The sequence below is a fragment of the Fusarium poae genome, chromosome 4 (genome assembly GCF_019609905.1).
Source record: "Fusarium poae strain DAOMC 252244 chromosome 4, whole genome shotgun sequence".
Taxonomy (NCBI): Eukaryota; Fungi; Ascomycota; class Sordariomycetes; order Hypocreales; family Nectriaceae; genus Fusarium; species Fusarium poae.
The window spans coordinates 7,758,674-7,771,136 of record NC_058402.1 but is presented as its reverse complement, the minus strand read 5'-3'; the positions used below and the strand labels follow the sequence as shown (position 1 = coordinate 7,771,136).

General features: G+C 46.7%; 5 protein-coding genes across 5 annotated transcripts; 3 read left to right on the top strand and 2 right to left on the bottom strand.

The window, feature by feature from the left end:
* Positions 1–286: 286 nt before the first annotated feature.
* On the bottom strand, positions 287–2,080 carry FPOAC1_012620 (uncharacterized protein; the record flags this gene model as incomplete). The annotated part of the gene is made up of 1 exon (XM_044856970.1): positions 287–2,080. The coding sequence occupies one exon, from the start codon at positions 2,078–2,080 to the stop codon at positions 287–289; it is 1,794 nt and encodes a 597-aa protein (XP_044704283.1).
* Positions 2,081–3,022: 942 nt separating this feature from the next.
* Positions 3,023–4,675, top strand: FPOAC1_012619 (uncharacterized protein; the record flags this gene model as incomplete). The annotated part of the gene is made up of 1 exon (XM_044856969.1): positions 3,023–4,675. One exon carries the CDS (start codon positions 3,023–3,025, stop codon positions 4,673–4,675), a length of 1,653 nt encoding a protein of 550 aa, XP_044704282.1.
* A 409-nt stretch (positions 4,676–5,084) lies between these two features.
* Positions 5,085–6,611, top strand: FPOAC1_012618 (uncharacterized protein; the record flags this gene model as incomplete). Its single annotated transcript, XM_044856968.1, has 1 exon — positions 5,085–6,611. The coding sequence occupies one exon, from the start codon at positions 5,085–5,087 to the stop codon at positions 6,609–6,611; it is 1,527 nt and encodes a 508-aa protein (XP_044704281.1).
* Positions 6,612–9,558: 2,947 nt separating this feature from the next.
* FPOAC1_012617 (uncharacterized protein) lies at positions 9,559–11,061 on the top strand (the record flags this gene model as incomplete). The annotated part of the gene is made up of 2 exons (XM_044856967.1): positions 9,559–10,362; positions 10,411–11,061. 2 exons carry the CDS (start codon positions 9,559–9,561, stop codon positions 11,059–11,061), a joined length of 1,455 nt encoding a protein of 484 aa, XP_044704280.1.
* Positions 11,062–11,136: 75 nt separating this feature from the next.
* Positions 11,137–11,787, bottom strand: FPOAC1_012616 (uncharacterized protein; the record flags this gene model as incomplete). The annotated part of the gene is made up of 1 exon (XM_044856966.1): positions 11,137–11,787. One exon carries the CDS (start codon positions 11,785–11,787, stop codon positions 11,137–11,139), a length of 651 nt encoding a protein of 216 aa, XP_044704279.1.
* Between the last annotated feature and the right edge of the window lie 676 nt (positions 11,788–12,463).

Here is a 12,463-nt window from a genome sequence, read left to right as displayed (position 1 = left end):
GTCAGGACACTTCAGCGGTGGATGGGGCTTTAGATACGGGGCCTGGACTATCTGGAGCTGAGGAGGATGACTCGTGGATAAGACCACCACCAGAAGATGATGCGCCACCGTCATTTGCTGATGCGATTGTAATGGATAGAGTCATAATTCCAAGGAAATGAGCTTATGGAGAAGATCACAGGGAAATACTGTATATAAATTACGGAAGGATTGGATTGTGACGAGACATTTTTGATTCTTACATTCTTGAATTAGCTTAACCATTGTATGTTTCTATCTTTATCTTCTAAGTGACCAAATAGACTCGTCCTTCAAACGGCGATAAAACAGCAGTCTTTTCCTTTCCAGAGTGAGTCGACATAATCGGAACCAGTTTTAGATCTTTTCCATCATGAACTCCCAGTTCTTCAGAAGTAGGAGCACTCCATGTCTTGTCTTCAGTAGTAAAGTTGAGAACAACAGCAACCTTGGATCCATCTACAGGAGACTCCTTGACAAAAGCATAAATATCAGGGTCATCCTGTCGAATAACCTTGTAATCTCCGTAAACCATAAGATCAGGAAACTCCTTTCGAAAGGCAATCGCTTTCTTCCAGAAAGAAAGAACACTTTGGGGATCGTCGAGTTGAGAGGCGACGTTGACTTCTCGAGATAGAGGATGAGCTTGCATCCAAGGAGCTTTGATTGGTAGTCCAGCCTTTTCAGCTCCTTCTGAGAATCCTCCGTGCTTGGAATCACTCCAACAGATGGGGATACGTGCATGATCTCGGGCCAAGTGCTGTATAGCGTTGAAAGCTTTGTCAATTTCTTGTTCATCGTTGTTGGATCGTTCCTTGACAATGTCGAGGAACTGATAACTCTCAATATCGACATAGTTCTCAAGTGGGTAACTCTCCTTTGGTGCATTGACTGAACCAATTTCTTGGCCTTGGTAGACATACTGTGTACCACTCAGGCAAGACTGAAGTAAAGCCAAGAGCTTGGCTCCTGCAGCTCGATACCGGGGACTGTCGTCTGTGAAGCGGGACACAGAACGAGCTTGATCATGATTCTCCATAAAAACGGTTGTCCAAGCATCTGTTCCATGAATCAAGCTCTGGGTTCGGCCGAAAGCGTCCTTTAGTTGAGGAAGGGTATAGTTCTTAGGCGTAGTCTCATATTTGTGAGTCTTTCCAAAGCCGACATCAACAACATCGAATTGGAACACCATGTTGAGCTGCTTCTCCTTGGCACTAACATACCTCAAGACTCGCTCCAAGTCTGGTGTATGTGGCAGTTCGCCGACAGTGATAGCGTCATATCGTTCAAGAACCTCGCTCATCTCGCTGAGAAACTCGTGCATTCGAGGGCCATTGCAGTAGAGGAGTCCGGCAGGTTGGTATTCCGCCTTTGGGTCGACGATAGGTGCATCAGGAAAGTCCTGGATCTTGGAGTACATGTTGACGGTATCAACACGGAAGCCATCGACGCCTCTATCAAGCCAGAACTCCATGGAAGAAGCATAAATGGCTGTTCTGGTCTCTGGGTTCTCCCAGTTGAGATCGGGCTGCTCCTTGGCAAACAGATGGAGATAGTACTCTTGAGTGGCCTCATCCCATTCCCAGACACTGCCTTTTCCAAAGTTGGATCGCCAGTTGTTTGGAGGGAGACGTTGACCATCATCTGAGTACTTGGCTGGTCTCCAGATGTACCAGTCGCGCTTGGGACTATCCTTGCTAAGTCTTGACTCCTCAAACCAAGCATGCTTGTCAGAAGTATGGTTGATAACAAGATCAAGCATAATCTTCATGCCCTTTTCGTGAGTCTTGCGGATCAACTCTTCCATATCTTGGAGAGTACCGTAGGGAGCATAGACATCTTCATAGTTGGAGATATCATAGCCCATGTCAACTTGTGGGCTATCATACATAGGACAGACCCAAATAACATCAACGCCTAAGCTGGAGATATAGTCCAGCTTGGATATAATGCCTTGGAGATCGCCCATGCCATCGCCATTGGAGTCGCAGAAGGATGCAGGGTAGATTTGGTAGATAGTGGCCTGCTTCCACCACTGCTTAGTGCGTTTGTTGACAGTCATTGTAAAAAGAATTGAAGAAGATGATGATGATGAAGAGACGTTGTTGTGCAAGAATGACTGTGAGATATGGGGAATAAATACTATCTGGTTATAAGATGGGCATACTGTAACCCACAATCATGTGTTTCCCCATGATTGATTCATCCTCGTTTAATTCCCCCGCGTTGGTCGGACCGATGAGATCGTGATGCAACCGAACCAATAAATCAACAAACTAAATGTCTCAGAGGTTCTCGAAGGGTGGTATCACAACTTGATTGGTGTAACCTCGGACCGACGAGATTTCTATCAAATGATTGGTCTCTGACCGGTCCGACGAGATGAGTTCAAAGTCAAATGCCTCAACTGTGTCTCTCAATGGTTACACAATGATCCACCAACTTAAGCCACAAACTGCTCAAAGACAAAAGCCAAGTTTTGATGCAATCCCACATTCCCCATGATCTGCAAAGACTCTCGGTCCGACCCCAGACTTTTGGTCTATCCCCATGGGGGAGCTGGGGAGATCATTGGCCCTGTATTTACACACCAACGTAGACGTTGAGCGTTTGTTGGTAGCAAAACTAATTTACGATAGCTCGGTATTCGGAACTGTAACTAACTCGATCGAGACCCGGACCGACAGAACATATCCTAATTGACCAATGACCTTCTAGTGTAACCTCTCTCGGACAAGCCTAGACACGGCCATCCCCATGATTTGCCATTCACGCTAAGGAATCTGGCCGAGAATTGTGTCGTAGAACTTGTTACTTGCCTCTTTGACATGTCTCAATCAACTTGACAACCTCATTCTCTTCATCTCGCTTCAAGTATAAGATGTCAAGCATGTCTCGCTAAAAAAAGCAAAATCTCAGAACATCATCAGCATCAATCTTCTCATCTCTTCACCTTGAGTCTTCTACCTTTTGATCTGAACACAGTCATAATTCATTTCTCAAAATGTCTCCCGACTCAAAGGTTGACAATGGCATCGCGCCACACGTCCCAGCCGTCGTTGACGCAAACGTCGCCCATGAAGCCGCAGCCGCAACAGAGGCAGAGCGCAACATGGGACTCATCAAGTCTCTCAAACTCTACAAGAAAGCCTGCCTCTGGTCTATTTTCTTGTCACTCTGCATTATTATGGAGGGTTTTGATGTTGTTCTTCTCAACAACCTCTTTGCCTATCCTCCCTTCCAACGCAAGTTTGGTGTTGAGCAGCCTGACGGCACTTATCAGTTGACAGCTGCTTGGCAGTCTGGTCTTTCCAACGGTACTCTCTGTGGTCAGATTCTTGGTCTCTTCATCAACGGTATTATTGCCGATCGCTTTGGATACCGCAAGACTCTCATCGGTGCTCTCGTCGGATGTATTGGTTTCATCTTCATCATCTTCTTTTCCGAGACTCTTGTTCAGCTTCTCATTGGAGAGATCTTTATCGGTATTCCCTGGGGTGTCTTCCAGACACTTACCACCACCTACGCCTCTGAAGTCTGCCCTACACACCTCCGCGCCTATTTGACCACCTACGTCAACCTCTGCTGGGTTCTCGGTCAGTTCATCGCCTCTGGTGTCCTCCGCGCCATGGTTACCCGCGACGATCAGTGGGGTTACAAGATCCCCTTTGCCCTTCAGTGGATGTGGCCCGTTCCTCTCATCATCGGCATCTACCTCGCCCCCGAGTCTCCCTGGTGGCTCGTCCGAAAGGGCCGCATCGAAGAAGCCAAGGTTTCCCTGCAGCGACTTACCGCCCGCAACAGCGAGTCCGAGTTCAAGCCCGACGAGACGATTTCCATGATGATTCACACCAACGAGATGGAGAAGGAAGCTCAGGCCGGTACATCATACTTTGATCTCTTCAAGGGTACCAGTCTGCGACGAACAGAGATTGTTTGCTGTACCTGGATGGTTCAGACTCTCTGCGGTGCTACCTTTATGGGATACTCTACCTACTTCTACCAGATGGCTGGCATGGCTGTTGAGAACAGTTTCTCCATGTCTCTTGGTCAGTACGCCATTGGTGCTGTTGGTACTGTCTTCTCATGGTTCCTCATGGGATGGTTCGGTCGACGCACACTCTACCTCTATGGCCAGTTGGCCATGTGTGTCCTCCTTCTGACCATCGGCTGTGTCGCTTTCGCCGGAAAGGAGAACGTCGCTGCTCAATGGGTCATTGGATCTCTTCTCCTCATCTACACCTTTACCTACGATTCGACCGTCGGTCCCGTCTGTTACTCCCTCGTCGCCGAGCTGTCGTCGACCCGTCTCCGAACCAAGACCGTTGTCCTCGCCCGAAACACATACAATATTGTCGGTATCATGACCAACATCATCACTCCTCGCATGTTGAACCCTTCTGCTTGGAACTGGGGTGCCAAGGCTGGTTTCTTCTGGGCTGGAACTTGTGCTCTGTGCGCTGTCTGGACTTACTTCCGCCTGCCTGAGCCCAAGGGTCGCACTTATGGTGAACTCGATGTTCTCTTTGAGCGTGGTGTCAGTGCTCGCAAGTTCAAGTCTACAGAGGTTGAGAGATTGGATGCTGAGTTTGTGGATATTACAAAGGAAAAGGCTTCTGCTATCTATGTTGAGCAGGTCAAGAGTAACCAGTCTTGAGTGATGCAAAATGAGTTATGATGGAAATAGTGTTTTAAGCCAGTTTAGTAATTATTAGCAATGACTGTTTACAAGTTCAATCGAGTACCCTTTTTGCAATATCGGTCCTTGAACAAGATAATCTGATATCGTGACATCAGCTCGATTTTAAATGTATACTTCGGGACTTACGCCTCGAAAATCACCAAACAATAGTGACATCAGCTCATTTGAAATGTGACAAGCCCAAGCCAGCCTCGGTCAATGTCCTCGTGTTCAAGCCCCAATAAAGAAAAGAAATAAAAGTGGCAAGTTTATAAGGTGGGGTTGTCTAGCCATAACCATTCTTAGCGTGACATATCTCGTGTCTGGCAACTCCGCATCTTCATCTTCAGCTCTCACAACCTCTTGAACCCCATTTTCTTTGACAATGAGCAATCGAACAACAAGAGCATGCGATCCCTGTCGTCTTAGAAAAGTCAAATGTAACGGTTCAGTTCCTTGTTCTCAATGTGGCCATCTCAACCTTGCCTGCGTCTACTCGGCGGCCCCGACAAAGAGAAAGCCCACGGTACGAGGACGATTGGTAGCTCAGATACGCGAGGGTGTTTGCGTGCGACCTGATGATGCAAGGTCCAACTCGGGTTCCCCGCAAACTGACGATCCTTCACCTTCTTACATACCCACGAGCAATGGCACGCCATACACCCAAGACTTCTTTCTCAGTCTCGTCAAGGAGTATGAACGCGCTGTTTTTCCCGTCAATCCAATCATTTTACCATCCGAAGTCGTGACTGCGATTGAAGGCATGGAAAATAGCTTTGAAGATGCTGCTTTTGTTTACGCGTTTGCTGGGGCTACAATCAACTTATCGCAAACAACGTGGAACCCTGATAATGATATCCTTGCAAGGATGATGGATCTTTTGGCTCTCGGTTTCAAAGCGCACAGACAAGCCGAATTAGGAACTGGGTTCCTAAGTAAACTACCAGTCAGCGCGAAACGCGTCATGACGTGTATCTTTCTCGAGAACTCTCTCATGACATTTGAGCGGATGGAACGAGGTGTGATGATGCTTAGGGAAGCTGGAACAATGATACAGATGATGGATTTCACCGATGTTTCACTCACTAATCACGAGATCGCGACGCGACAACGAATGTATTGGGAGATATCAATCCACGAGCGTTACTTGACAGTCATTGCAGGCTACCCAGCTCTATTACCTCCTCTAAAGACTGGTCTTCCAATTCCAGACTATGAGTTGTCACCGGGAATAAACGAAGGCTTCAATCGATTGATCGAGCTATTTAACGTGCTCGACGATGAATTCTTGACTCACTGGACAGCTCAACAGAATCCGTCGATACCAGCACCTGAAATGACAGCTGAATGGATCGAGTACAAACAAGCTCAACTTGATCAAGATGAGATACGCGTAGCCGAGGCTGACAACGAGTTGATATCGAATGGCTGCGAGGGCATGACAGAGCTTCAACATGCAGACTTGTTAATCACAAGACTCTGGATGAGAATCCTGGTATGGCAACTCGCATTATCACAAGGTCTTTTGCAGTCAACACCACCACAAAATACGCATGAAGGCTTTTCAATGCACTTCCCCGCACATCGTCTCTCAACTCAACTTCGAAACCTAGTCGATCGACTAAAAAGCTTTGACAGTGTTGCGCTACATGGACCGGGTATTTTGGCCAAGTTGTTTGAGATCACGACCACTGTGGCGGATGTATTGGCTTTGCCTACTGGGGCTGGGGAACAGCAGGATGTCGAAGCGAGGGTGGAGGATTTTTTGTTTCTTGTTACGTTTTTATTGAGTTTTGATAGGATTCATCAGAATCAGAGGGAGTATCTGAAGGAGAAGTTGAGTGGATTGCAGGATGCCTCGGGGTTTCGCAGTTTGGCTACGTATAATGCTGATGGATGGTTATCTGGATAAATGGCAACAAGTTTATGATGCAGACAACTACACAAACGTTTATTAATACCGTTGATATTTTGATTCAACCTCGAAAATTCAACTCCTTTTGCGAAGATTTTAGTGAAAGCAAGGGAGACTTCGACCTTGAACTGCTGGTGGCGAGGATACCCTATAGCATGTACTGCTATTTAATTTTCTGACAATTACATCAAGCTGGAACGCTGGCTTTGTCAGATTGAATTCAATTTTAGCATCTGCTTAATTATCTTGTTCATAATGAATAGATTCGTGCTGCAATAGGTAGCCATTCCATAGTTTGCAATTGAATGAATGAATGATACAAAAACCCAAATCACCCAACATGCTCCATCCACATTCAGCCATCAGTTGGAATCCTCCATCAGCAGTCCGATTGCTTTTGGGCACAAGTATTACATCATGGCATGATGGGAATGTAAAATGACTAATAATTAATAAACACTGCATCTTTGTTTAATCAAGGTATAGCGCACAACCATGACGCGGTGCCTGTTTAGGAAGTTATCACGACACGCCATCTAGCTCTTGTATCAGCTTCCTCCTTCGTCATGCTGCACCTCACTAGAAAGGTCTGGATTGTCGAAGCATGGACGCGAGAAAGACCACCTACCCCGAGAATAACCATGAATTTACCCCAACCATCCACTCCTCTACATATTGCCAAGACTGGGCATCAATATCATTACCAACATCAAGCCTAATGTATCTGATGGTCCGACTTTAACCGTTTGACTATGGCTCGATATCCCTCAAGACGCTGTCCTCGTCGCGTGGGATCATCAAGATCATCCTACCCGACACCCGAGACACGTTCCTCGCGTCCGACTTCCACCGTTGCTAATATCCGTAAATGCAATAAGACACCAGCTAAGACTCGGGCCAAACCGCTTTTACGTCTGATCCTTTCAAGGATCACCCGGTTCAGTACCGGCGCTATTGTTCTTTTCAGTACAAGATATCAGCATATCACCGGCGATCCCGTGGAAGAACCGAGTGGTATGTTTGATAAGGGACCAATTGTGAAACAGAGCGTTGGTGCAGAAGAATATTTCTAGAATAAATAAATCGCGCATAAATGTGGCTGGGACCCCAAATCGGGACGTGCATAAAACCCCCCTTGTCATGCTGCCTGTCAGCTAAGCTTCGGCTTTTGTAGGGAATCCAATTTTACCCCTTGAAATAAGTGGAAACATCCGTTGGCTCTGAAGATTGTGTATTGATGCAGTGGGGGTGATAACGTTGTGATGGGTGTAGGTTGATGCAACTGATGTTACAAGGAGGATGCAAGGAAATGTCCGTTGATGATCTCCCTAGTTTTTGGTCTCAATGAACAAGGCAGTGACCAATGATGTGCTGATTGATGATAATGTCTCGGGCAAACTTACTCGTGTCTTTTCTCTGTTGTGTCTAAAAAGCGTAGATCTTTGCCGTGGGCAATACAAGCTGAAGTGACACGCAAGCATGCGCGGCTAGACTAACCCAATTGAGTAGATAGGACGGCTTTCTCTTCACAAATGATTTTTCTAGAACAATTTAAAGTACAAGTCATGACATAGTTATGCATACTAGTGTAGATCATTCAAGAACAAGAACAAGAACAGGAAAAGTGACAGTAATTGTTGTGACTCTGCATCCTGACGTTGAGAGAAACCACTTATTAGCAAACACTGACTAACTGCCAAGTTTCCCCCAGAAAAAGGGTGTCTTTTCATCATTCTGGGGAATATCCATCTTCCCCATGGGGGCCACGCAGGAATTCTGGTTCTCATCACTAATGAAAACTACAGTCTCCAGACTTTGGTAAATTATCTGACGAGGGGGACGAGATACATTCTGTTCTGCATTCTTCTGACCGTTTGTCTCGTGATTATTGGGGAATCAGGGACCAAAGCGTGGGCACTATTATGGGGATTGACCGTGAGATATGGAGTTTGCCAAGGCCGTAATGGAGTTTTGTTAGTCATAGTAATGCTGAGCCCATAATAAACCAAGAAAGCAGGGACATTTTGGAGATGAGGTATAATAACACGATATGAAATGTGATATCTTAAATAGATGAATAGATAACAAAACTCTTGATGGCAATTGCTATCAAAGCTAGTACTTGTTTCTACAGCAGACGTTGTCTTAAACATTGGCGGCTGAATGAGGCTCAACCTCTATCGCGTCAAAAACATCTCTCATCCCTGACGTCAAAACATCCCGGCGAGCCCGTAAAAAAAAGCACAGACATAACCTGCTTTCGGTCAAATTTCCATCCATCTGAAGCAAACCAAAGTAAAAGCCAAGGAAACCTTCTGAGCTGTGCACTCTTGAACCTCTGTATCCGACTGGTCCGGGCAACTTTCTCTAATCCACAGACAGACCGAATCTGACCGAACGATGAATAATACCCTGAATAGGAAACTAGGTACGTTATTCGGCAAGTATTCCGTTTCATCAAACCCCCATGGGGGCAAGACCTATTACGAGCAGGCCAAGAGGCGAAAAGACCCCCCCATAGTTACCGGTATAACTGCCTACCCCGGTTCAACTTGATTTGAGGCGAACGAGATTCTGCGGATCCCATCACCTCAATTTCCCCGATAGACTTCTTCCCAATGACGTCTCAGAGTGTACTTCGCCCCCCCTATCCCGTCAGACCATGAAGCATTGTCTAATAAACTGCGCCATTTTATACACAATCTTTCAATGTCAAGGCAAGGCTGACGATTATAAAGTTTGAGTCAATTCCACTTTATCTCTCTCGTCTATCTCCAGCTTTCAACCGTCTCTCCTTCAAACCATCATCCATACATCTATCTACAGTGTCAACTTGTCCTGGTGACATTTGTCTCTTTTTTTTCTTTTTTTGTTAAACCATCAATCTTGGCTTTTTTTCGTATACACACACTCCCCATATCAGACAACACTCCAAACAGAAAATATGGAGAAACTCGGCGATCACAAACAGACCCAAGGTCAGCTCCATGATGGAGGAGTCACCTCTGATAGCGATGGCTACAACAAGCACGAGGCCAGCAGCTCCCACGACGGTCACGACTTTCAGACCGTTAATGAATCTGCCGACAACTCAAACATCTACTCTCAAGGTGGCAAGAACTTTCGAACTCTCAAGAGATGGGATACCATCTTTATCCTCTTCGCCAATCAGATCGGCCTCGGTATCCTGTCGCTTCCCTCGACTCTCAAGACCCTTGGCCTTGTCCCCGGTATCATCGCGCTGATCGGTATCGGTGGTATTTCTTGGTATACCGCCTACGAACTCCTCCAATACTATCGCCTTCACCCACAAGTGCTCAACATTGTCGACATGACTCGTTTTGTCGGTGGTAGAACGCTTGAAAGTATCGCCGGTATCATGATGATGATCCAGGTCATCTTTGTCGCTGCTTCAGCCATGGTTACCCTTTCCATTGCCCTCAACACCATCAGCGACCATGCTGCTTGCACCGTTGTATTCATCTTTATCTCGTGCGCTGCATGCTTCCTCTTCTGTCTTCCCCGTACCACCAAGTTTGTGTCTCATCTTGGTATCCCCAACGCTCTTAGTGTTCTGGCCGCTTGTATCATCGTCATGGTTGTTCTTGGCGTTGATGGTCCTCGAGGTGTTGACAACATGTCCGAGTGGCGCAGAGAGATTGTCATCGTCGGTAACCCCAGCTTCCGCGATGGACTCAATGCTTGCTTGAAGATTGTTTTTGCCTACGCTGCCAACCTCAGCTTCGTCGTAAGTTAAATTGTTATCCAATAACTCAACATAGCTAACAACTTTCAGGGATACCTTGCCGAGATGACGGCGCCTCTTGAGGACTTCAAGTTCTGTCTTACTGTCCTTGAGTGTGGGTCCATGACCATGTATGTCGTCTTTGCAGTCATCTTCTACTGCCTTGGAGCCGAATACACCACCTCGCCAATCTTGGGATCCACAGCACCCATCTTCTCCAAGGCTGCTTACGGTGTCGCCCTCCCTGCTATCTTTGCTACTGGTCTAGCTTATGGCCACATCGGTTCCAAATACATTTTTGTTAATGTTATGCGATGGACTGGTAACCTTCATGAAGTGACTGCCAGCTCAGTCAAGTCTTGGGGAACTTGGATCGCATCCGTCACTGGCTTTTGGGTCGTCGTATTCATCCTGTCCAACGCCATCCCTGTCTTCGACTCTATCCTTTCCATCACATCTGCCACCACCATTTCGTGGTTCACCTACGGTTTCAGCGCTGTCTTTTGGTTCCATATGAACAAGGGTCAGTACTTCCGTGACTGGAAGAAGATTTGCTTGACCATCGTCAACGCTCTTCTCATTATCATGTCGCTCTTTATGAACGCAGCTGGTCTGTGGGCATCCATCACTGAGCTTCTCGATATTTTCAACTCTTCTTCAGGTGTTCGCGGTGTCTTTTCCTGCGGAGACAATGCTTCATAAGATGTTTATGTATTACTGTCATGTATTATAGAATGATTTCAAGTCAGCGGTACTCAATTTACGATGTTGTCAAGTTTAAATCTTATTGCCTTCAGTGACTGTTTCCTGTAATTGACATTTTTCAGTCCATTTCGTGTAGATAAACTTTGCTCGTTCTGACAAGTCCAGCATGGTTCGAGGAACGACAGAATACTCAAGACCGAGCTGATCCAGTAAGGCGCAAAAGTCGTGAAACACTGCCATCCACTCGTCGTTGCTCCCCGGCATCAACCGCACCCCATCATCCGTCAACCAAGGTGTTCCCGCCTCGCAGACCACAATCAAAGAGTCTTCCATTCTTTCTTCGATTTCCACCCACGCAGGTAGCTGTTGCAAATTTTGCATCCCTTGGAGTGAGGCGTATCGTTTAGCATAGACTAACGGATCAATACCGGATCGATCAGAGATGAACCACGAGGAGGTCTGTGCAGCCTCTTTCTCAGCGACAGCTTGGGCTTCTAGGATGAGTTGCTGTAATTCAAGACATCTTGTTGGTGATGTTTGGATGTCATGAGCTGAGTAGTTGTGCTTTGTAAGAACATTTCTGGCTACTTCGGAGATGATGTGTGGTTGTTTAGGCTTGGGCCAGTGCTGCAAGTCATCCTGTAGCTTGTGGACCAGGGTAGTTTTGCCTGTGGATTGAGGGCCGATGATGTAGATGTTGGGGATTTTAATTTTTGTAGGCATCTTTTGGTCTATCGCTTGAGTTATTCGTCGTAGGTGGTAGATGAGAAAGAGGAATGCCAAAGCTAATCTAACACCAGCGTCTATGGTAGGTAGGCCTCCGCGGGGTAAGTAGCCTGCTGTGTAACAAACAATCAAAAACAACCAGTGAAGATGAATCATCAGCAGCCTCAGCTCAAATTCATTGGTTGATCTCGTCATGGGCGCTCTTTCCTTATCTCTATCTTCTCAAGCGCGCCTTCCCTCTACAAAAACTCAATTTCCAGCCTCTGGGCGTAAGCAAAATGCCACCACCAAAAATAGATCAAGGTTTCCCCTTGACTCTGCTACCAGAGCTAAGTCTTGACGATAACACGTGGGAATTCAACGTCCCGAATCTCCCATCGGCTTCTGCTCTGGAGGAAGCGGGTTTCATCAAAGCCATCAGCGTCCGCACCGACCTCAAAGACTGCAAGCACTCCATGATCCTGAACCTTCAAGCCAACAGCTCGAATCGCGCCACTGCCCAACACTCGCCCGATATCCTGCTTCTCTTTTCGCTTGAACTATTCAAGCCACTTGTCGTCGGCCCTGCAGCAAGAGAACAACTACCAGCCCCAGACCTTCAGCCTCGTACTCGACAAGAGGTTTCCGACTACAGCATCAAATGTCTACGCGCTGGCATCGCCATTAATGGTGT